The sequence below is a fragment of the Anoplopoma fimbria genome, chromosome 17, assembly GCF_027596085.1.
Source record: "Anoplopoma fimbria isolate UVic2021 breed Golden Eagle Sablefish chromosome 17, Afim_UVic_2022, whole genome shotgun sequence".
NCBI lineage: Eukaryota > Metazoa > Chordata > Actinopteri > Perciformes > Anoplopomatidae > Anoplopoma > Anoplopoma fimbria.
In genome coordinates, this window is record NC_072465.1 from 15,139,926 (window position 1) to 15,164,673 (window position 24,748).

Consider the following 24,748-nt stretch of genomic DNA (forward strand, 5'->3'; position numbering starts at 1 on the left):
TGCTACATTAAAAGCAAATGACTCCTCATTGGTAATCAATAAAGTTGGTGAATAACATCTGAACTGGAGGCCAAAGAGCCAGTAAGACTCACAAACCAAGATACATTTCCAAAAAACTGCAAACATAAAAGAGGCTGTGCTGATAACAGATCTATACAAGTGCCTCTTTTTATTCACATTAACAGACAGTGCAGAAACAAAGACTAGACGATAACATCTACAGGAAACATGCAACAGAAAAAATATTATGCATTATGCTTGAGTCTCAGACTGCAGTCTTCAGACCCATGAAAAAAGGAATTCAAACATACAAAAGAAGCGCCAAAGAAATCCCTCCCATATGATTGCGATGTTCAACTGTTCCACAATACTGTTGAAATATACCTCTGCTGCTGTTAATGAAATAAACTGAACAATTGTAACAGAACTAGATATCCAAATCCTTTTAAGTCAAGCTTTGGTCAAATCTTTAAAAACAGTTAAAAATCCATCATAAACTGTCAAGTCAAACCAAATCTGTTAATGTTCAAATTCAGCTGTAGCAGGTCTTTCATGTGACCTGAGGTCACTATGGTTACTCCTGCAGTGTATTGTGGTCTCCTTAATGAGTAAACACCATCACATCTGTTTCAAACCAACTGCACAGTGGCTGCCTGTAGGTACCCCTGCAGGAACTGGAGCGCCTCTGCATTCAGACTGGTAGTCAGCATCGAGGGAACCTGCACCAAAAACATAAGAAGCAGAAATCATTCATTAGCTTTCTGCATGGTCCCATTATCTGCGCCGGAGCACAGGAGATACACAACAATATAAATACATATTTTATTCTAAACAAAACATTATGACTTTAATAAAAGAAAACAACAACTGAGCAGGTGTTTTGACATAATTTGCTAAATAATTCCCACATGTCTAACATACCCTTCCAGGACAGGCAGTAGAGAGCTTGTAGAGAGACTGAGCCAGCAGGATCTTGGGATTGCCGACAGAGTCTCCTATCGGGTCGTGCTCCTTCTTCCCAGCAAAGGCCAGTTGCGAGAATGCTGTCTGATAGCCTGGAGTGTCTTCAATGTCGATGAAGTGCTCATCATCCGGGATGCTGTCATCTTCTGGCAACTCAAATAGACCAATGAGCGCCTGGAGCAGAGGGGTCCTGAACAGACGCATCAAAACCCAAATCATTGCTTTCAGTTTACTCAGGGAAAAATATAATAACACATGTAATTCAGTTATTATCAGGTAACCGTTTCTGCCATGTAGCTGAACGCAAAATGTTATACTGTCTTGATAAGAGGCGTGAGAATGTGTAAGGGGTTTGAAGTAAGTGACTTCAAGAAAAAAAAGGAATACAAAAGTTGCGTTTCTTTCCGGCTGACTCTTACCAGAGTTTAGTGTACTCCGTGTCCATCATTGAAGGACATTCAGTAAGGACTTTTGTGATGCCAACAGCACAGATCTTCTTTTCAACTGGTCCAGACACCTTCTGAACCTCTGGAATAATTATTTTCTCCAACACCATACCAAACATTCTGCAACACAAAAAGGAAATAATTACTATATTGCAGGCAGGAGAAAGACACCAGCATCATCACATGGTGAAATTACAAGGCAACTATTACTCATAATAATTATGCATATAAATGCATTGAGTGCTAAACCGAAGGACTAAGCCACTAAATAACTGAAGTCAAACATCCGTTTCTGTCAACATCTTGTGGCTTGTTTTAGAAATACACTTACTTTGGCTGGATGCTGTCAAAAATCTCCTGAAGTGCAATAGCTCCGTATTTGACACAATACAAGTTGATAAACACCAAGAAACCTGTGAGAAAGACAGAAAAAAAATGGCATCATATGACACACGTGCTCTGTCACTGACAATGTTCGAGATATTAGTGGCTTGGAACAGGATTGTACTTACTCTTGATGAACTTGGTGGTTTTGGAGCCTTGTAGCCTCTGGAAGAGCAAAATGAAGATCTGTTTCCTGTACTGAAGGATTGATTCTCTGGCAAAAAAAATAAACTCAAGTTGACAAAACATGTCATGACTTAAACCAATATACATTTCACCAAGTGCAATATTCTATAGATGATCATATGAGAACACAACTATGATGGACTTACGGGGGCATGTGCTCTATGATGCTGTTGAGAAGGTAAAAACCTTGGTGGTCATTGGCTTTGGAGGCAATAAGCTTTTGGAAAACTCCAAGCAAGCCGGGCTGAGAGGGAAAGATGAGCAAGATACGGTTAAAGAGTCAACATACTGGCCACACAATGTAGAAATAATACAATATAAATGTTAAGAATAAAACAAATCGAGAAGCAATCACTGTTATCAACTGTGACTAAAACTACTAAAATGTTAGTTTTTTTGTGCTGTAAACACTGTCTGCATTGCCTTACTATTTTATCTGCAGCAGAGCCGGCAATAGAGGAACCTCCCTTCTCCAGGTAAGCTTGAAGCAGGCGCACCAGAGGAGGGATGTTTCCTGTCCTTTCCCACAGCACAGGCTGCAGCAGGTGAGGGAATAAAGCCATGTAGGAGGAGGGAATAGAGTTGGAGTGGATCTCCAGGAGGAGAGACATCACCTGGAACACGTACGGAAGAAACTCTGCAACAGAGAACAAAAGGAGGATGAGTGGAGTTGTTCAGCCACCATCAGGGTTTTATGAGCACCTCATCTACACACATAAATGATATAGTCAAATGTTACACACACCCTGGACATCGTTCTGAAGGATCTCAGTGAAGACAGGGAAGAGTGCTTCCTCGAAGCTGCTGACCGTGGTGGGGTTGGCCTTGCAGGTGATCCGGACGGACAGGCACAGGGACTCAAACAAGTAGTGGTTAAAGTGCGGCTTGCTGGGATTCTGAAAAAGGGTGACCAAGATTTGAGTTGACACATGTATCCCCTGAACAAACATGGATCTTGTTTAAAAGTGAATCTGTATCCATAAATAGTAACAAAGTGTGCATTACCTTGCTGACTAAGAGGAGCTTATGAGTGAGCTGACCGATCAGAGTCGGAATGTAGGGGACAATTGACTCCTGCAGCAGGGAGAAGCTGCGCATAATGGCTTTAAAGATTAAAAAAAAAGAAGGAAAGAAGAAAAGAAAGACATGATGAGGCTACTTAAAATAACTCTGCAGTTGGTCTGACACTAACTGGGAAATATAGACGAGGAGCATTTAGATGACAGAGGAGAGTCAGGTTTACCTTTCATGATGTATTCATTTTCAGCTGAACCAGGAAGAGCCAGTGCTTTGAACAAATTGTTCAACAACTGTTCAGTAAAAGGCGCCATCTCTGCCGGGGTGATACTGAAAGACATACAGAGAGGATTGATTGATTGGCTAAGCGCAATCAGAAATATTCTTCATATGGAGACATTGCCTTGCTGTAAACTGGACTGGGAAAAGATGTTAGAGAATTTCGATCTTAAGGATAAAAAAAAAAAAAAAAAAGAGAATATATATATATAGGAGGAATATAAAAAAAGTATATATTTTTCTATTCTATCATATATTTTAATATTTAATAATATACTGTACAATTACTGAGCACTTTTTATGCAATTGGGAAAATGCATATGAGCAATACTCAAGTTGTTTTGGTTATATACACTAATAGTTTATTTGACTATATGGGTATATATTTACAGTGTGCTGTTGTTAGGGCCTCTCATGGTGAACAGCCTCTCCAAAGCATGAGCAGCGTAAGTGTGCTCCACTGTGCTCTCTGCCTGCAGATGACTGATCAGTAGAGGAACTGCCTGCAGCAGCTGCTCCTTAGGAAGCTGAAGGAAAAGGACAGAGAAGAAGCTCTATTATGTATTCATTTTGCTTTTAATAATTTAAAAATATTGCAGAGAAAGTAACAGTTCATACCTGGCTTCTGAAGATCATGACATACTTGATGGCATCTGCCTTGAGCACTGGGAACTCATTTACTACAATGACAATTAGTGTGTGAGGTTAATAAATGTGTTAACATAATAATTGTTTATTGTAAATAAACACTGTTTATCATGATATAGTGAAGCGGACAGGAAAGGTGAGACTAAGAAATTGAAGCCAAACCTAAAGTGAGCCAGCTGTTGTAACACATTATACATTATGTAATTAATAATAATAATAATAATAATAATAATAATAATGAGAAATGAGAACCGTATTCTTACCATTGGGTGATTTCAAGTCTGATAGAATGTGGTTCACAAAGAATTCATTCAGATTCACCAACTCATTGGCTTGTGTTATTCCATGCTGTTAAAAAAAAGACAACAATGTAAGTACTGAGCCAATTTTACAAATGATCAGTTATGTATTGAATACACCTCTGATAATGAAAGTCAACAATACCTTCTGCGTTTGTGCTTTAGATGCCAGTGATGTGACCAAATAGATGGCGGCGTCTTTGTGTTTCCAGTTCTCCCCGGGGCTCTTAGCGTACTCTCCCAGCATTGAGTTCACATAGCCAGAGAAGATGGCTGTGACGGGGCCCTCGAAAAATTTACAAAGGCCCCTCACCAAGTCACATGCCGCCCTACGACGAGTGTCAATGTCTGAGAAAGAATGAGGAAAAAGGTAAACAAAGGGGACATGGTTTTGTTACTTTTGTTGACTTTCTATTTTTTATGTGGAAACCTATTGAAACTTTGTTTTAAGTGTAACCAATTGAATATGTAACTATAGAGCATATGGAGTTCAATTAATCTTAATTGACAAGAGAGAACCAAACAAAAGTCAAACTCAAAATGAGAGGAGGACCTACAAATTCTTTTGTGTATTTATGTAAATAATTTACAATAGGGCAGGTGTTAAGCAGTAATCTAAATCTTTACCAGATCCTTCAAGGTCCCTCCGGATGTATTCCTCGGAGTTATCTTCAAAGGCCTCCTCATCAGCACCTAATCAGGCACAACAAGCAATCGGGTCAGTATCACACAGCACACAAGTGAATGTTTGTCGCCAAGCAAGCAGAGCCGTCAATCAGCCAGCCACTGGTGACATTTCCAGGTTCAATCTGATGGTGAGAACAAAGCATTTACTTACTTCTAAACTCCATGTTGGGCACAATGACCTTCTCACAAATGCTAGTGAGTGTATTCTGGTCCTCAAATAGATGCTTGTAGTGTTGCCTTTCGCAGACTGATGCCAAGAACTGGATGGCATTGCTTACGAGCTGTCACGAAGAGAAGGTGTATAGTTAGTACAGGAAAAGTGACCTCCAAAAAAACATAAACACAGAAACACAGTTGGGTACTCTCACCAGGTCATATTTGACTTCTTGGCCAGTAGAAACTAAAAGGTTCCAAATAGCAGTGACGAAGCGCGGCAGGTACGGCTGGAATTCTTCATCGTACTTCTGAGCGTAGAGAGCCGCATTGTCACAGATCTGAGACTTAAGCAGCTCCAGGAGTCCTGCTTCCTCCTCATCCTATGGAGTTGTCATAGGAGACAAATTCAAAAGTATAGCACAGAACAGTTAAAATTATAGAACAATGGTGTTGAAAATGTATTGCATGAGTGAAAAAATTTGAAAATATAACTCACATCCGTTTGTAAAAGTTTATTATCCAAAGTCAACAGGGCGTGGAAATTGGTCATCCAGGTTTCCATGTTGTCTTCAAAAAACTCTGGAAGGTCCTGTGTAATAATACAGAGTATATTTGAAGGTAAATGCTCCACGTCTCTGATGAAAGTGCACATGGATTACTAAAAGAAGCTGACTTGACTTCTACATGGAGCAAATTCATCGCCCACTTCATTGTTAGTGCATAATTGCCTTGCAATAACAAAAGTATAATTATAATCTATTAATTATTAACCAATTGTCTGATTAATTTCCAATTCAAAATAATATGATGAATAATACATTTCAATTTCAGCCTTACAAAACTCAGGACCCCCTTTGGATATCTTTATTACTTTACTTATTTCTTTAATTAAAATTAATTGTGATTGCTCTTAAGGGTTTCAATTAGTTTTGCAAAAAAATGTAGATGCTGAAACATCTGTAATAGGGATGCTTATTGTTTTCCTGACCGATGGCCGTTCCTCGTTAACCAATCATTCACTGTCAACCAAAAAGAGTCTTGCACTGCAGGGGTGCGGTGGTTCAAGAGCCATACAAGCCACCCAGCTACAACGATAACCTGATCCATAAATCTAGAGCTGCCGATTGACAGAAAACAATAGCCAACTATTTTGTTTATTTTATTTATCGCCAGATGCAGTGTATATGCAAAACAGGCAACCGAGTCCCCAGTTCACCCGACCGGGAGAGTTAAGACCCACAATTATGCGTGCACTATAGTCGACACATGCAGCCATTTTTTGGTAAGTCTCCTCTGCATCTGTTGGTGTAGCTGCAAAGTCATCAGCTGTGGGTCTGCCTGTCATACTCTGCCAGGGTTTTCTGCCAGTGCATTGTAAGCCTGGCTGCCTGCCATGTGTGATTGCGTCAAAAGAGAGAATGCAACTGTCCAAAACAGCTAAGCTAACTTTAAGTATAATGCAAATTCACTGACCTGGAAGTTAAGGCTGTAGAACAGCTTGGAGATGAGTGTGAGGGAAGAGAAGAGGACCTTCAAGGCATTGATGTCTGTAGCATGAGTCTGACACAACTCAATAGTGGCCTACAGCAAAGAAAAGAGAACATTAACAAGAAATACTTCATTATATCGGAATGTCATCATATCCATGTCAACCATATTGACATCTATCAGATGTTATGGAACAACACGTTAGTAAGGCTTTCCTTGACAGAAGCAATTGTTTGTTGACTTAAGCTTAGTTTATACTCGCTGTAGTGAAGCGGGTGCAGGTGCCACAGCATGGGGTCGCCACACTTTGTCGTGCATATCTGAACTTTTATAACTTTGTGCGCAGGATCACGGTACTTTCACAAGTAGGCAACTGATAAAAACACTACTTACATGTCAAGGTATTATACAAAAAAAGCCACTTGGTTTAGAGATGCTTTAGAAACAGGCAATCTTAAAAATCTTCATTTGAGCAAATATTTTGAGGCCAAATCAAATTGCTTACAGGATATTCAACCTTTGTTTCATATAATGCATGTCATACTTTACGTTTTTAGAATATAAGAAAATAGAATATAAAGTTAACCATGAATATGACATATGAGCTTACAGATGACTACACTCCCTCTTTGGCAGGGATGTGGAGTTTGGTTTATGGCTTTTTACGGGTTAAACCTACAGTATATGGGAATATCTCTGGAGTTTAGGAGTTTGCGCGCTGTCTGGAGAGGCTGGCAAACTCAAGTATTAACAAAGCTTTACACTCTGAAAATTTGTCGACTATTACAATTTGGGGATTTAATCAACAGATATACAAATCTCCACAGATAATTTCTCCACAAAGCATTACACAAAATAATCACTTTAAATCTTGTGTTTACAAGATTTGTGCTCATAAGTTTCTTGGAAATATGTCATTTAGCATGAAATAAGCAAACAAATGACTTATCGTGAAAAACACATCTTAGTCGACTTAAGACCAAAACGACTGATTAGTCGACTAAGAGGGGGCAGCCATACTTGTACGTGTTGTGGTTATGAACTGCAAGTCATTACAAACCTTGAACAGCTCCGTCAGAGGTAGGGCAAATGTGTCCAGTACTAGTTTGATCTCTGACCAAAGCTCATTTGACTTGAACTCATGGCGGTACCTTGAAAAAACATAAAGGGAGGGGACAGACATTATCGTTTTATAAATTCAGTTCAAATGTTATCATTAAACCATTTCAAACCATTAGGAAGTCAGCTCTACCTCTTGAAGAGGGAATGTGCAGTACGAAGCACTCCATTGATGATGTGGAAGTCTCCACTTCTGAAGCGTGTCACCATCTCAGTTAGCAAGTCAGGCCATTTTTGAGGGAAATCTTCCCTTCCTATGATACTGATGGCATCACTCAACTGTGGAAATGCATAGGATTAACAGGGGCTTGGCTGAACATCTTCCTTTACACCTTTAAATCAGACCCTTTAAAAAGTACTGCAACATCTGAGGATGTACCTGTTTTTGAATCTGTTCTGGGCTGCTTAGCATCAAATTTACTATGTTTGCTTTGATCGCTGTTCGGTCTGGATCAGATACTTTGTTTGGTTCATCTTCAACCTTTGGGAAAAACATCACAAAAGTTGGAAAATCAACTCAGTGTAAAAATCGACAATAATAAAAACAATACTGGTTCCGTTTTGACTTTGTACTAAATGCTACTTTATATACGATTCTAGAGTCAACAACTTCTACACTTGATGTTATTTAGGGAGACTCACAATGCGCCAGTTTCTTTTGATGTAGTTCTTGAAGGTAACAGCAGCACAGACCCGGATCACTGTGTCCTGGGACTTCTCCAGCAAAGTGAGTAGTAATAAGGGGTAGTTCTGGTTTCCCTCAACAGATTCAAGGAACTTTTCAGCTAAGAAAGAAAAACAATAAATAGAAATCAGATGTTGCAAAGCGAAGAGTGCACAATTAAATAAATACTTTGCATGAAAAAGGTAAAACAGATCAATATTCCTTATAAACTGCATTAAGATGTGCAAGTCCATGTGCCATGTCATTTAGAGGGGTTACCTGGACGCCTGACTGCTGGGTCTGGGTCCAGTGTTTTCCTGAGGAACTCAGTGAGGGTTTGTAGGTTGGCATCATTTAGTTCCATAATCGTTACTAAAGGCGAGAAAAACAAAAAGTGAATGAATTAAAGAGATCAACAAATACCTGGCAGCCATTTGGTTAAGAGGCTAGTCACCTTCCTACACATGATTGGACTAAATGCTGAGTAATCATGTACACAAACTTAACTCTATGTAACGACAACGTGTGTATTGGTTCCTGTGGAAAAAACCAAAATGTTTTAACGTAATAAAAAGTTATGAAATGTGTGCCAAATCTAACTGTCACAATACTCCATGTTTTAATTAAACAGTTAGTATTACTGCTCTTTTTTCCAATCAATCACAGTCCAGCGCCTGTAATAGTTGCATGCACCCAGAGTGCCGCTGACGTTAGCCTGCTAGCAGCTAACATTGCTATGCTACTTAGCTTGGCATTAGCTCAGGTGGCCCCGCTGACTCCAGATCAGTTCATGCAGCCTGACGTCTAAGCTAGCAGTTTAAATGTTTTCTAGGGTTATGCATGTTGGACTATAAGCACATGGCGGTCGTTGTATCGCATGAACACGACCTCACCTAGTTATATTTAACACCAGGTATCTGTTTATAAACGTCCCTATACCAACAACATAACGTTTAATATTATATAAAGCCGTATGGAAAGCAATATCCCACTCCCAGTGAATAGACTGATCCAGCAGCTGGTCTCCTCCAAGTCCGATGCTAATGTTAGCCTTAGCTAATGTGGTATGTGCTAACCATAAAGTTAGCAGATTTCCAAACATTACGCATCTACTCGCAATATGTTGGACTTTGACCATGTTTGAATCCCGTATTGCTGGATATCATACCTGTTAAAGCATTGGGGTGGCTTACCGTTGCAGTTAGTTTCAGCCGGGATGGGGAGGCACTAAACACCGCACAGACGTGCTCGCCGTGCCAGCTTTCAAACGTCTGGAGGAAAAGGAACTGCGCGGTCAGTATACTGCGCATGCGCAGATGACAGACGGAAGAGGTAGGACACGCCCCCTGCTTGGTCTCTATCAAGTGCAGCAACTTCACTGAATGACAGCTATATAGGTAACTTGAAATGTCTTTTCTACTTTCAATTTTAGCAGATGTTAAACTTAAATCTTTGACATTTGAACATTCTTTACAAGTGGCAGGTATAGTATTTTACTTCAAGTGATGCATCGCTAATGTCAACATACAGTAGTAGGTAAATTAATACAGCCAAAATGAGATCTTCACATTTTAATTGTGAAAGCATGAAGGCATTCATCACGACATGACAGCCATTAACAATAATGCACTTAGAACAATATATCTGAAACGTTAAACAAAAAACAGCTTTAAACACAGAAAGCAGCTTTTATAACTACTAACACATTTTGAAAAGACAACACAAATTACACACACACACACACACTATTAGCGAGCTTGACCCTCTTCCTGTCTCACAGGAACAGTGGGAACAGAGGCTCAGAATACAAGCATGCTACAGGTTGTGCGTCTGACGAATGTTAAGGGTGTCTCTCAGCATCAGGTCACGGAGTCGCCAAAGTGCATCTGCCATTGTCTTGTGGGCGCCCTTACTCTTCAGCCAGTGCGATGGCAGTCTGCTCTCTTGCTCTTTTGTGAGGCGCACATCTTGTTTTTGAACTGAAAGTGCACAAATAAAACATTAAAATGCTGAATCTGAGGATATTTACCAGTTTACATACATTTATTAATAATCTTTTAGGATAAATTAATATTGTGTTTATGTGATATTCTTTGGTAGGTTTGTAAACAATATATCCTCTTAGGATGCATGTTTCATTTTTAGGATCAGCTCGGACAAAAAATGTAAAGCCTGCTGTGGTTCACAGATAAGAGTTGGACAAGCAAAACCCAGAAAAGCAGATCTTCCAAGTTATGTAAGCCAGTTTGATCGTCATTTTAGTTAAACTTGATAACTTGCAATCAAATAAAAGGTTCACCTGAGAGAGCTTGATCCCACTTGCTAATGGTAGAGGACTCTGCAGTTAAGCCCTCAATGTATCTGAGGTATGCCTCAGAGTGGAGCAGCCGCTGGGACTTGGCTGGTGGGGACACAAACATCGGGGTGGAGGGTTGCAGGTGTGCAGGTTGTCCCATCTGGCCTGGGTATGGTGGTGGAGCCTGCTGTCCTGGGCCCATTACACCCATCTAATGAAAATATTATAAGAACTCTATTATTATCTCTCATTAAGGAGACCATAAGATCACACATCAACTTATCTAGCTGCAAATCTGTCTGTATTCTGGTGGCATTGTGTTTGCCCTACAATGTCATCTATCTGGAACCCCTTGAGGGGGCCCCCTGACCTTCATTTTGCTTTAATGTTTTTGTGAATTTTGTAATTTAGTTTTCAATTGATTTTCAAAAGACTAAGTGAAATTCAGTTAAAAAATGCTTGACTTTTTTATTTTTATCAGTTTGACATAAATTAGTAAAATAAGTAAGTAAGTCAATCTGTGTCACGTTTTCTTCAAGGCATCTTTTAAGGATACTGTGCTACAGTCTACAAGAGCTAAAGTGGAAAAAAGAAACAAAATTTGGGTGCACAGATGTGTTATTACATTTTTTTCAGACTCATTGGAAGCTCTGCCGTTATGGAACAGAGATAGACATCTACTACATTAACTTGTATTTAGTTTGCTGTTTGTTGTTAACTGAATAATTAATGACACATGCATCATTGAGAAACACAGAGTAAAACAAATGATATGGGCATTTGTCTGTTTGCCAGTGTGACTGTAACAGAGAAAACCGTTTAGTGTGGTGGATTTGAGGCTACAAACTGTTCTGCTAATCCTACAGCTAGGCTACATTGAGGACGTAACTGATGCGGATCGTTCGCAGAGCTGACTGCAGCATTTATCTTTTACTCGCTACTTCTGCAATTCACATAGAACTGTGATGGACTTTATGTTTTATAAATATTATGCCTGCTGTTCAACTTTTTGACACCGACACTTGATTTCCCTCTCATTTGTGAAAATGTTTTAGAATACATTTATCGTGAACAAAGAATGTCTTAATGTAACCAAGAGTCTCAAATCCTTCTCTGAAAACAGATCTGTATCAAGAGCAATATGTATCTGAACTCTGATCTTCTTCGCAATGATCACAGAGCCGGATAGATTACCTGGGATCCATGAACGTTTCCCGCTCCAGGACCACCTCCCATGCCATTAACACCTGAGGATATTCAACATCAAAAAACTGTCAAAAGGTGCAGCAGGCCACTTGGAGTTGGTTTATATTAAAAATACGAAATTCAAAGTCTGTTACTGAAATCAACCCGTGTCATTTTAATCTACATTAAAACACTAAGGAATGCCAATTATGAACATTTTAAATAAAATATCAGGTATATTTTTTGGAGACACCGACTTTCTCTCCATGACTTAATTACCTACAAGTCTAGTGGTAATGAGCACGATAAATAACCGAGCCCCAGTTGAGGCTCTACGCTCTGAACTGACCAGTCATCAATTTAAGGACCTCAGCCTATTGGTACAGGTAGCCCCTCCAGCAAGTCAGATTGGTAGACAGGAAGCAACTGCGTGGCAGATGGGGTGGTTATGACAGCACTCTTACCAAAGTACGGCATTCCAGGGAACCCAGGCATAACAGGCAGGAGATGTTGAGGAAAGACAGGCACCCCCATGAGATGTGGTTGCATGCCAGAAATACTAACCATGCCTTCAACGTGGCCCCACGGGGGCATCATAGCTGACCTATATGCACCCATCATACCTTCCCCTTAGGAAGGGACAGTAGCAACACAAGACAGTGACATGCATCAGTCAAACATGCATCAACTACTTGCTCTACTTAGCATGCAGAAACATGTTAATATATATGCTTTTATCACCAGATCATTATGATGATATTAATAGATGAAAAACACATAATGAAAACAATTTGGTGCACATGCACTACTGCCAAGCACTAATCAATTTCTCAGTCCAAATCCTCAATTGTGTACAGCAACTTTCACATTTCAAGCTCTGCATTCAAATATGTAGAGTCAACCATGATGTAAAGAATAAACAGTAGTCTAAAACAAGCAAGGTTTGGGATAATAAATTAGGTGAAATTATGTTAGAGGCAACATAAAATTAAATCAAAACACTGCAACATCACAAACATGCAGACATGGGTGAGATTAGGAAACCAAAAAAATGTGAATGCATCTAGCAGTTCAGCTTCTTATTCCAGTCAGCCTTCAAATGTACGCTTGGGATCCATCTGCATCTATGAGGGGTTACCTGACACAGGCGTCATGCTGGGATTTAGCATCCCCATGGGGATTGGGGGTGGCACCACCCCCATCAGTGCCCCTACTGGGGTACCTGCTCTTGGGGACGTCTGATGCTGGGCCCTGTCTCGCTCCTGCTGCTCTGCCACTTTAGCTGCTCGCTCTGCAAAACAATTAAGACGAACATAAGGTCTTCATTTCATGTGGTTCACAACTGGTTGAAGACTAAAATTAAAAAAGTTCTGCTCACCTTCATATTCTGCTTTCCTGGAACTCTCCAGGTTTCTCCACTCAGTGCCAACGAGGCGACTCAGCTCCCCGAAGGAGAAGTCTGGGTGCTGGGCTTTGATGACCGCTCGCATCTCACTGCTAAACAGGATGTAGCCACTCATGTTGATCTTTCGCTTTGAGCCTTCCTTCTTTGAAAGGCCCTTAATGGATTTTTGTGTGGACTGCAACCAAACACAAGAGTGCGTTCACACCACATAATTGCTTGTTATTTTGCAGAGGGAATTCATATTTGTGAGTAAATACTTTTCCACTCTGACCTGCGGGGGAGTGTAAGGCATGGTATCCATGTCACTAGACATGGAAGATTGCATCCGAGGGTGAGACTGGTCCCCTAGCTCGCCATCATCATCCCCAAGATCCTCTAGCTCCTCATCTGTCATATCAGCAAACTTGGCCTCCAGTTCCTCAATTTTCTTGTCCAGCAGAGGGGATGGCTCCTTCTGGGGCACTATGAGCTTCCTGGATAAAACAATAAGAAAAATAAACTGTCCAATTTATCCACCTTTGAAATTGGCCCCAATCTTTCATTAAACTGGAAAACAGCCATTGAAAATCATGAAGGAACACAACCAAGGATATTACGTTTCCACAGGAGGATAAAATGTTTCTGTTCTGATTAGTGCGTGTAGTTATTTTTGTTGATCTTAACAAATATATTTGTCTTTCCTTTCCTTCTACCAACAGTAACATTAACAGATAATTCAAAGTATGTAAAAGTTGTTTTTTTACCTAAAATAGTAGATTTCGTCCTCCACCACTTTCCCAGAGAGTGAAAAGCGCTTAAGACCCTTAAACTTCTTCATCTGCTTCTCACTCTCGATATAGCGGCTCTCACAGAGTAGAACATTCTCTTCAGGCACTTCAGTTGGCCGACACGACAGGTAGTCTTTGAAGGACGACACCACACACTTCCCTGTGAAACAAGACTGATTTAGTGAATGTGAAATGATTTCTATCAACTACATACATCCAACTTTATACATTTATACATTTCTGAAAACAAAGTGAAGGTTCTCAGTTTAACAAGTACAGTAAGGAGGGTACCTATGATGCAGGTCATAGGGCAAGTCTCCTCAAGGTTGCTAAGGAACACTTCCTTCTTGTAGAACATCTTAGTGGGCTCATGCTCTGTTTCCTCTGGATGTATGAAGATTGGACCGAAGAAGTAGCCTGCTCCATCTCTCATCCACATTTTCTCAATTCTGTTTGATATTAAAAAAAGCTGCGTTAGATACATTGGAAATCAGACATTTGTACATTTACAAACACACACATTACCAACACACCACTCTGCCATTGCACCAAGCTCCCTGTGTTCCATATTTTCCAACCAAAACACAAAATAGAGTTCCTGTCTCAGTAATTGAAGGGAAGTGGGTGACCCATGTCTCCCATGGTCAGTTGAAAATAAATGTATGTTCTCTACCTTCCCACTCGGTGGCGCACTAGTCCATGTGAACCTATGTAAACACAGTCTCCCACTTTCAGCCACTGGTTGTTGTAGCAGAGCTGCTCGTGGTACTGACATGCTGGCTCCCCATTGGTCATATCCATTGGAACATCCTCCCTCTCCTGCAGACGCAAATAGTATTTAGACAGCAGTCTGTGTTATTTTACGTGCATGCTGTCATTTCTCATTTAAAAAAAAAGCAACTTGCATTTACCTTTTCTACAATACCATCTATCGTTTTGATTTCATCCACCATCTCTGGCGGTTTCTCCTCTTGTTTGGTGGCAAACATGGATGCTACACGGACGACAGGTAGGGGGACCTCTCTGGGAAGAAACCGAACAGAGTTCAAGGGCATGGCCCACATCTTGATCTTCTTGAAAGACTTGGACTTGGCAGAGTAGCGCGATTCACAGACGTAGACATCCTCAGCTCTGAAGCCTTCTGGGTGAAGTTTGAAGTACTCCTTGAATCCCACACACCATAAATGTTTGGTCAACACTCAATACAAATTCAAACGGCCAATGCTTCCAAACAAAACCTACAGCTAACAAACATACAGGAATTACACAGCGTTTACCTTTACAAACATGACCACACATTTGCCCAGAATCTTGTTGACAGGAGCTTTGTTGTAATAGTCGCTTTTAAAAACTTCCTTTTCCAAGAACTTCCTTGTGGCGAGATGAAATGTTTCATTTGGCCTGTAGAACCAGCAGCCGTACAGCCACTTCTCACCTGCATTTATTAGAGGTGGAAAAAAATGAATGAATTAGAACTGCTCTCAAAAGAAACTATATGTCTTACTTAGCTGAAACACTAACTGAAGAAACAGTAACTAATACAAATCAGAAGATAATATCATTGTGCTTTTTTTTATTTTTTTTTACAAAAAATACTAATTATTTTCTGATTAGTGCAATAATGAGACTGACCAGTATTGTCTTGCCAAAGGCGTTCAATGTAGATGATGTGAGGCTGTAGATTTGGCTCTGCAGGCTCCACATATACATAGTCTCCCACGTGGTACATGCTGTCTTTGAAGCTGCAGTCCTGACTGTATGTGCGTTGCAGGTTAGACTGCCATGATCCTCCAACAGAGTCCTCTCTCTTCTCAGCTTCTGGGAATTCATAAGTGACTCAGTGAATCATTGCAGCAGTAACTTCTATCTACTGTAACCTTTATTATATTTTTTATCAAAATACCCCTTTTTTCCTCCTCCCTCTTGATTTTGTCCTCCTCAAACTCCTTAGGGAGTTTCTGTTTCTTCTCCTTTTCCACATCACTGTGCAGATGTTTGGAGGTGTAGCTGAGAGCAGGAGACATCAAGATCTCTCCGTTCTTACACAGCTCATCTCTGATTCGGATGAAGAACTGCTGCAGTTCCACAGCATCTTCAAAGATCTCAGAATCGGTCCTGTAATAGACATTTGGTGTATCACAACTTTAGCTTTCTTTCAAACAATAATCCTTCAACATCAACAAATAAAAAGATGATTAGACAACTGATTTCATTTTGTACAGGATTGGTCAACAGCACCTCACCTATTGAGTCGTCTGGCCTTTTCCAGCACTTCAAACATGTGGTCCTGAAACACATCCAGCCTCTTATAACTCCCTCGATCTACATTGGTCCTGATGATGTCAAAGTTGAGCTGTGGCTTCTCGGGATTTGCAGGATCTAGGGCGGGAATCTCAGCGAGTGAATCACTGTAGCAGCGTCCCTCGTCATCTTGGTGGCTGAGCACGGAGACAAAGAGGCTGCGGATAAGCTCCTGGATGAGGCGGGGCACATCAGGTACATGAGCATCATCTCCTCCCTCCAGGTCACGCCTCGTCTCTAGCAGCACCCTGTGCAGCATGAGGGCGTCGCGGTATATGAGAGACTCAGGCTCGTTGTAGGTACAGGCATTGTTGAACATGAGCACCAAGTCCTCCACCAGTGCATCAACATCCTGGTACTTGTTAGCCAACATGTGGCTCTTGATCTTCTCCATGTCCACAGGTTTCTTGATGGCAATGTAGTAGTCAGGAAGCTCTGCACGAGACGGCAGCCGCAGGAAGATTGTGCTGAGGCGACGGCCCCGTTTATCTGTGAAGTTCTTGACAGCCTCATAAAGCTCATTCAGCTTCTGCTGTAAGGGTGTTAAGTACTTGGACTTCTTTAATGTAATGCTGTTCTTTCCTGCAATCAAATAAAGAGTAGATGTGTGTTAATGAAAACAAACTCACGGGCATTTGCTTGGATTTGAGGGCAGTGAGGTAATGACAAAGTTTAGTACTTATTTTCAACTTTGGGGACATTATGTCATCATCATCTGTTGCTGGCCCAAGATCCTTGCGTCTGTCTTTCATAATCTTCTCTAGAATGTCAGCATCGTTGTAAACCTTGAAATCAAGAAATACTTTTTTGTCATGGGAAGCTCCTTGTTCCTAGGAAACATTTTTCCTCAGACTAAATTAGACTTACAGATAATTAGAAATGCCAAACAGATCTTACCTGGGAGCCTTCTTCGTTGTAGTGTCGAGCATTGCGGAACATCAGCTTCATTTCCTCCACCATTGCGTCTTCAGTCATGTACTTGTCTGAGCGGATGTTGTGCTCGATGGTCCGGAGGTCCATGGGTTCCAGGATGACCTTGTAGTAGTCAGGATAGTCCTTCTTCGAGGGCTTGACCATGAAGAGGTCACACAGTCTCCTACCAGTACCAGCTTCTCGCGCCTCAGCCACAGCAGTAAAGAGAGCTTTCAGTCGGTTTTTCTTTGTATTCTTCTTGTGACTGGAAACCAAATGCAGATCAACTGTCACATAAAATTAAACACGAAGCTTCAGAGAATTGAGTAAATAAAAGTGCAAACCTTTTTCTTTTTGTGCTGCTGGTGTCAGACGTGGCAGAGGAGAGCATGCTGTCTCCGTCGTCATCATCTCCCTGTAACAGCTCCTTTCTCTTCATCTACACAGATAACAGGTAGAATACATCAAATAGCTACAATGCCTCTTAAAATACCACAAAGCTGGCAAAAAGTGTTAGTTGGGACTGACCTGCTGAATGTGTTGAAGTTTGAGTGCACGTTTGTAGATGGAGGAGTGAGGAACATTGTAGCGTTTGGCATTCTCAAACATCCGCATCAGATCGGAGTCAATATGCTCCACACTCTCATATTCATTGTTCTTCATCTTGTTCCTGTGGGGAATTACGGGCGCTCACATTTGGAAAGGAGGGCACAGAAATACTGTACTGTATAGTGAGTGTGTGATGCCGCAGGGGTAGAAAATAAAAAGAGAGAATGTTGGTGAAAGAAAATAAAACAAATAAGTGATGAAACATGAATTAGAAAATGGGTGGGTTCATCTCAAGTAGTGTTTGTAGTGTTTGTTAATGCTGAGAAATGTATGCTAGGAAAGGTTGTATAAAAAGACAAATATCTAGATTATTGCCACTAATCTTTGCCATTACAATAAATAGAAACCACTTGTTGTAGGAAATATTACATAATACCTAATTTACATTTCTAGAACATTTATAAAGGGCAACCTGAAATTCACTTGGTAAACAGATCTATATACATATGCAAACTATGCAAAAATATTACACATGACAATAAAAAAGGCTTTTTATGCTAATTAATTGAAAATGACTTGAAAATATGTATCCTCAATTGGTATAAACCCATCTAATCAATACTTAATGCTTTATTTTCTAAGAAGATATTTTTTTTAAAAAAGGGACTTAAATCAATAAAAATTCCACATTTACGTACAATGAATCGGCAGGACATATAAAATCAGTGTTGAATTCAGTAGGTGACATCACTAAGGGTGGAAAGAAATGAAGATTTCAATGTTGTTGAATATCAAAGATGAAAGACACAGAGACAGATCATCACTAGCTCAGTCATACTTGATCTGAAGGAGGCAGATGGGTTGACTGATCTGGTGGTAGTAGTCGGGGTAGTCCTTCCTGGAGGGCAGCTGCAGGAAAGGCTCAGAGATCAACTGGCCCTGGCTGTTCCTGGCACCTCGCACAGCCTCAAACAGCTGGAAGATAGGATTACTCATGTCCATGTTAGAGGTCATACTCTCTGCTTCAGATTCACCCTCATCATAGTGGACAGAACCTGACAAATACAGCAGAAGATAATAAATAATGACTGAAGCACCAGCATCCTCATGTTTGATAAACCTAAGCCAATGACGTAGCGATGTACCCGAGAGTATGCCCTCCTCATCACTTTCATACTGAAGAGCCATGGTGATAGCAGAGAGGCGGTCTCCCTGGGCAGACCTTCTATTCCTGACAGAGAAAGACAGAACAAGGGCGTCAGAGTTAAAAGCAAAAGCTAACATGAATAGATTCCACATTAAGTGTTGTCTCCTACTGACCTGATACGAATGCTGGACTTGATTGGTTCTCCATGTTCCATCTCAGACTTCTTTTGGGCAAAAACCTTTTTGATGGTGTTTGCATCCTGTAACACATAAGCAGGTCATTGGTCTGCATTTAAACACTGTTAATTATATTGAATATGTGTCATATTCTCATCGACACACTTACCTTAAACACTTGAGATCCAGGCTCATTGTAAGTTTTGGCATTCTTGACCAGCAAATCTATATCTTTAGCCATGGCACTAACACTCCTGTAGTGGCTCAACTAAAAGGCAAAAACATTTATTGGCCATTTTATCCACAAAATGTTGTAAATATATATATATATTAATTAAAGTGCATATTTGATGCAAGAGGTGTAATGGCATACCTGAATCTTTTGAGCAACGATTTTCAGATCTATTGGTTCCTTAATGATGGCATAATAATCTGGGTATTGCTTAAAAGAAAAAAGGCATACTACACATCAAAGCCTAATCACTATTTTTACTGATAAGGTCTTAAGTCTTACTGAAGGTGCTTGTACCATTTTGGATGGAAGCTTTTGAAACAGCTCGCTAACCAGACGGCCAGTGGGCTCAGTGTAAGAAACCACAGCATCAAGCAGCTGCTCAAGGACTTCTTTCAAGCAGGTAGGTGCACTCTGTCAAACACAAGTGGTCACACGGTTTAGGTAAAGACATTCTATATCACCCTCAATGATATGATGTATACTCAACTATCCAAATTAATGCAAAATACTTCAAATTATATGTACTAAACCACCTCATAGTTAGGTAAATCTGGGTTTTACGTATCGAATTAAAAAACACCATCATAGTAGACATATTGGTTTGAATGGTTTAACAGATTAGAAACAATGGGCCTCATGCAAAAACAAGTCCGTATTTTCACTGTACTGTCTCTTATTTGTTTTTACAGTCAGCTTGTATGAGTCTTCCACGTCATAACGCAAAATTGCTTTAAAGTAATGAAATATGCATTAGTGAAAAACTTGTACCTAAGCGAAAATTCAAAATAAGAGAAAATTGGTGAATACAGGAAAAATGATCCTTAATCACTCGTCAAGCCACTTAAGAACAAATCTGTTTGTACAAGTGGTTCTTGCATGAGGCCCTTTGATTCAAACCTACAGATGTATTTTTGTAAGCGCTGCGTATTGAATGAAGAGTCATAATAAATCTGTGTGATCAGTAATGTGAGTGAGTGTCACCTCATCCTCAGTGGACCCTCCAGGGTTGTCTTGTGCATCGTACCCGTCTTCATCATCATCATCATAATCGCCTCGCTGAACAAATTCATTCTTGGTTCGCAGGTAAAGATCCCAAAGTTTACAGGCTGCTCTGTACTCAGGACTGTCAGACTAGACAGACACAAGCAATTCATATTCATGTTGGTGAATATCATAATTTAATTTCCTGCGTCTGATTTGTGCAACTTTTTCATCTTATAATAAGTTGGGGGGGTGGGGGGTTTTTACCTTGTAATATGTTTTTGCATTGTTGAATAAAAGTTGAAAGTCACTAGTGAGTTGTTCAACATCATCATACTCCTCCATCTTTAATTTCTGCTGGATCTTCATCATGTCAATAGGCTGAGACACCACGTGATAATAATCCGGTTGATTTCTGTAAGAAAATGGGTCTTGTAACTTTTCTCCATCTATTGTTTGTGTTAAACAACTTGACTGATATTGAAGGAATTTCAGGGTGTAACTTAAAGCACATATCTGATGACCACTAATCTCTTTCCTCACCTTCGTTTGGGGGCTCTGATGAACAGCTCACACAACATCCTGCCCTGATCATCCTTGTAATCTCTGATTGTATTATACAGTTCATGACACACAGCAATCTGCAAATCAAAGGATTAAACATTGAAAAACATCTGCCTCCTTTCCCATGCCAACCAGTTAATCAGCATGGCAGCATAATTCTGACAGTGTGTTAAAGGAAAAACTGAAACTGAAATTTGTAAAATTACAGGATCCACAGTTGGAATGTTTGAGGTCCTTCTCCTCTTTCTCCCAATTGAAGACACTAACGATGAAGTCTGGCTATCGTCAAAATCTCCTCCACTCACACTGCTAGAGGGGGATGTCGCCCTTCTCCTTTTCAAGGCCATGACGACCCCTGAGGTAAAGAACAAGTAAAGTATTAAGTATCAATGCATGGAGAAAAATCTTACAGTAGAGCTATGAACATTACATACTCAGTTTTCAACAGTATCTAAACAATGTGTACATTATAGAGATTTAGAGAATAATCTCAATGAGGGATGGGCTCTGTAGCAGTCAGTTACACCTGCCTGAAGCGTTGCCACAGAATAGTTGCACTATGAAAAATAATTCCTCCCTAATGATTCCTCACAAAACATTGTTCCTGATTGTATAAGAAAAAATGTAAAAACATTGTAGAACATGACAACATAGCTTATTTCATAAATATACCTAGAGCTGGCAGAGCTTCTCTCTAATGCTCAGAGTGTTTGCTCCATTAACTTGTTGATTTTTTTTGTTTACAACAAGTAAACATGTAACCTAATTTATTTTTCCACACATATACTGTAATATGGTGTGGTCATCCAGATATTGTTTTCTATATTAAACAGACTAAACATCACATTTGAAATGTCCTCTACCCCTTTTTAAACACACCCCTCTCCTATTAAATGCAGCAGACTACTGCTGTGAATGGGAAGCTATGATACAGATACTGAAGAACAGAGCAGATGTTCCATTTTACACATTTTGATCTGTTGTGGTAGGAAAAGCACAAGCGATATTGTTAACACAAATGTTCTATTCACTTTTTCTGAAGGGCAAAACTGTGTGAGATTAAACCAGCATGCATAGTACCAGGACCCTGAAACTGAATCACCTATAGGATTCAGTCATCCTTTATTTCATAATTTACACTTAGATTAAAAAAAGGCCTACTGGAGCTGATCATGTCTCTGTCTCTAGATTTAACCCTAATTATGTAAATAGTTCAGCAGAGAAGCTACGACAACAGAATGCAAAGCCTACACACTTGGAAAGACAGAATAAGATAGAGACACAAAAAGGGGGAGTTGGGGGGGGGGGGGGGGGTCGCCTCTGAAGAAACATGAAACTAATTGTCAAAATGTAATTACACTTTAAAATAAAAAATGTAGAAACATTTGAGTTAGAATTTATATCATTTTTTTTCTGTGTGTTGGAAGCAGGGCCATGGGGATGGGAGACACCCACCAGTCACCCACCATGAATAATATCATATCACCCCAAATTAACTTTGACTAATTAACTAATTAAATTGTAAACTTGAGTGTTACATTTTGATCATTTCCCCAATAAAATGGCAACAGCAATCAGCAATTCAAGGTGTTTTTCAACAGGCCCTCTGATCTCCTTGAAGGTTTAATGTGATGTATAGTCAGATTATAAAAGGTGACAGCCCCACGAGCTCATAATTATCACCTAGAATGACATGTACATCACCAATGATGCTGGCTGTCTGCAGGTTTCACTAACAATGCATGTATACCGCTCTCCTTAACGTCCTCCAGCTGCGTCCAGGCTGCAGTCCAGTGTGCGCACACCAGCACTACGCTAGCACACCAACCCGGCCGCTGTCCACCTACCTGTCACTCACGTGCGGACAGGTAGTGACCACAGAGCGGCTAACGTTAGCTACACTGTGCGGTTAGCCTCCTACGTCATCGAACGCTCGTTAGAGACCAGACAAAGGCATCACTGTAACCACGTCTACGTTACTAAGATACCGCTGAGACTGAACACGACACGTCATAGGACATGTTTTACTTTAAAGATGTGGGAAGGTTGTGTTCTTACCTTCTGGGAGCACGTTACTAGATTAACCAAAATCGTTAATAATCAAAAAAAAAAAAGCCAATCATTTATCGATTTTAGACCGAGAAACAGAAGTGTGAAGTTAGCAGCGATTTCACTACCACTTCCGCTTGTTCCCCTTCACAATAAAAGCCTGTGTGGATTCTTATTAGTGTGTTTTACAAGATTTCGACGATTCCTGCACTTCTCGGTTTCATGTTGGATACGTTTGATATGCAAGTCGCATAACAGAGACCGCTTGAGAATTTAGAAAACACAAGGAAACATATGCAAAACTAAACGTGTGAGCTAGGAGGTGACTTATTGCGCAATGAGCCGATCAGAGTTCCTGTTAACGGATTGGTGAATTCAACTTTACATTAAACCTCTGCGTTTGGACTGAACAAAACACACTTCAGCCTTCTCACGTCACAGTGTGCCTATATCCTCACTAGCTCCTGTGTGCCACTTTCACCATCATCGATGCTTGTTTCCATATATCATTTGAACAGACCGTTTCCCTTTTTGAAGTTGTTTTACAAATCCAGTGAACTCCTGATATGTTATTCTGAATGACAGATTGTATATTTAACTACCCTATTGGGGAAATTATTGTATTACTGAGCTACTTGCTACATTTAGATATCTCTTTTTCAAAATGTGGTATTGTGAAATGTTTTGTAGATGTTCTGCTTCACAAAGAATTTGAAAAAGGATTTTCTTTTTCATTCTTTCATGCACACCCTTAAAGAGGATTCATTATTGCCACTCCTACAATCTTGGGCAAGTCATAACACATTTTTGAGAGATGACCAATTGTATCAATGAAGACAAATAAACATACAGAAGAATTAACTGTATTGCCATGTAACATCATGAAAATGGCTGCGACCAAATTAGTTGTATTCCAAGGAAAGCAAATTATGCTCAGGGTCATTCAATTTGTATAACAAGAAATATAAGTTACTATGTTGAGAATATGAGTTGATGAGTCATTGGGTAACATTCATATAGATGCTAAAATTGGAAATTGTACTTGCAGAGGTGTTTGAAACAAGATTGATGCTGTCTGATGTTCCTATAATAATAAACTGTGCCTTTGATGCATTCATGAAAAGCAGGCTGAGGGAAACAAGCTTCTGGATCTGGCCAAAGACATTTTGCCTTAGGAGGCCTCAGGATGCAACTCAGTTTTTTAAGACATGGCTTTGTTTCTTGGTGAAGACCATCTGTATATAAAGTCGATGGTGAAGACCGTTGAGCGGCACTGCAATAAACATTAAGTATCTAAACATGTTCAAATAAAATAGAATAATGAGACCACAAGTTAATGACAGTAGCACACAAAGGAAATATCTAAATTGTCTATTTTTCTTGGTACGAGATAATAAAGTAATATTTATGCATATTTATTTAATTTGATGTGATATTGAGATATTTCATGTTTTTGTTTTTGTTTTTGAATATTTTGCAAACAACAAGAGTACCATAAGATAAGATAAGATAATCCTTTATTAGTCCCGCAGTGGGGAAATTTACAGGATTACAGCAGCATATATATAGTGCAAACAAGGTACATGGTAGAAAAAACAAACAAGTATTTTAAATAAGTAAGTAAGAAAAATAAAAAATCCACAATAACTAAAAAAATGATGTCTTATAAATACAGACATTATGTCTTATAAATACAGACAGAATAATTCTAGTTATAGTATTGTGTGTAACATGTGTATGTTGTTTATTGTATAATTAAATTATATAAATCAAATCACTTAAATAGCCTCGTTAACTGAAGAAGATATAAGCACTGCACCATCTAGGACAGCAACTGCTCGATGC

General features: G+C 39.8%; 2 protein-coding genes across 11 annotated transcripts; both read right to left on the minus strand.

The window, feature by feature from the left end:
- Positions 1–132: 132 nt before the first annotated feature.
- On the minus strand, positions 133–9,686 carry cse1l (CSE1 chromosome segregation 1-like (yeast)). Of its 2 annotated transcripts, none has more exons than XM_054616205.1 (25): positions 9,505–9,686; positions 8,616–8,708; positions 8,315–8,457; positions 8,052–8,153; positions 7,806–7,951; positions 7,614–7,704; positions 6,539–6,646; positions 5,562–5,654; positions 5,278–5,445; positions 5,061–5,190; positions 4,850–4,915; positions 4,368–4,570; positions 4,187–4,271; positions 3,894–3,955; positions 3,666–3,802; positions 3,223–3,326; positions 2,985–3,082; positions 2,725–2,875; positions 2,408–2,616; positions 2,126–2,223; positions 1,922–2,007; positions 1,741–1,822; positions 1,383–1,529; positions 922–1,153; positions 133–719 (listed from the first exon to the last, which is right to left on the minus strand). In XM_054616205.1, the coding sequence occupies exons 1-25, from the start codon at positions 9,644–9,646 to the stop codon at positions 630–632; spliced, it is 3,066 nt and encodes a 1,021-aa protein (XP_054472180.1). In that variant the 5' UTR covers positions 9,647–9,686; the 3' UTR covers positions 133–629. The 2 variants fall into 2 exon arrangements, with proteins under 2 accessions (XP_054472180.1, XP_054472181.1); XM_054616206.1 differs by having other exon boundaries at positions 9,530–9,618.
- Positions 9,687–9,964: 278 nt separating this feature from the next.
- pbrm1 (polybromo 1) lies at positions 9,965–23,017 on the minus strand. 9 transcript variants are annotated; one of them, XM_054617598.1, is made up of 30 exons: positions 22,913–23,017; positions 21,061–21,209; positions 20,834–20,931; positions 20,558–20,705; positions 20,291–20,440; positions 19,604–19,720; positions 19,448–19,516; positions 19,244–19,342; positions 19,072–19,157; positions 18,897–18,982; positions 18,590–18,806; positions 17,731–17,872; positions 17,547–17,641; positions 17,188–17,467; positions 16,970–17,075; positions 16,233–16,872; positions 15,893–16,104; positions 15,622–15,807; positions 15,267–15,424; positions 14,901–15,152; positions 14,663–14,808; positions 14,281–14,438; positions 13,966–14,149; positions 13,494–13,695; positions 13,196–13,397; positions 12,956–13,108; positions 12,282–12,446; positions 11,827–11,879; positions 10,636–10,843; positions 9,965–10,315 (listed from the first exon to the last, which is right to left on the minus strand). In XM_054617598.1, exons 2-30 carry the CDS (start codon positions 21,199–21,201, stop codon positions 10,152–10,154), a joined length of 4,917 nt encoding a protein of 1,638 aa, XP_054473573.1. In that variant the 5' UTR covers positions 21,202–21,209; positions 22,913–23,017; the 3' UTR covers positions 9,965–10,151. The 9 variants fall into 9 exon arrangements, with proteins under 9 accessions (XP_054473573.1, XP_054473576.1, XP_054473572.1 ...); XM_054617601.1 differs by lacking the exon at positions 22,913–23,017 and adding an exon at positions 22,605–22,784; XM_054617597.1 differs by lacking the exon at positions 22,913–23,017 and adding an exon at positions 22,592–22,784.
- Positions 23,018–24,748: the final 1,731 nt, after the last annotated feature.

What these genes read in the sequence shown, in the direction of transcription:
- cse1l (XM_054616205.1), bottom strand. Translation starts at nt 9,646, where the DNA reads ATGCGCAGTATACTGACCGCGCAGTTCCTTTTCCTCCAGACGTTTGAA. An exon ending in TCTACAGCCTTAACTTCCAG is followed by an intron (nt 5,655 to 6,538) that starts GTCAGTGAATTT and finishes ATTATTACACAG; the next exon opens with GACCTTCCAGAGTTTTTTGA. An exon ending in AAGAAGTCAAATATGACCTG is followed by an intron (nt 5,191 to 5,277) that starts GTGAGAGTACCC and finishes TCTTCGTGACAG; the next exon opens with CTCGTAAGCAATGCCATCCA.
- pbrm1 (XM_054617597.1), bottom strand. An exon ending in CTGGATCTCAAGTGTTTAAG is followed by an intron (nt 19,158 to 19,243) that starts GTAAGTGTGTCG and finishes TATGTGTTACAG; the next exon opens with GATGCAAACACCATCAAAAA. An exon ending in AACTTCAACACATTCAGCAG is followed by an intron (nt 17,642 to 17,730) that starts GTCAGTCCCAAC and finishes TTATCTGTGTAG; the next exon opens with ATGAAGAGAAAGGAGCTGTT.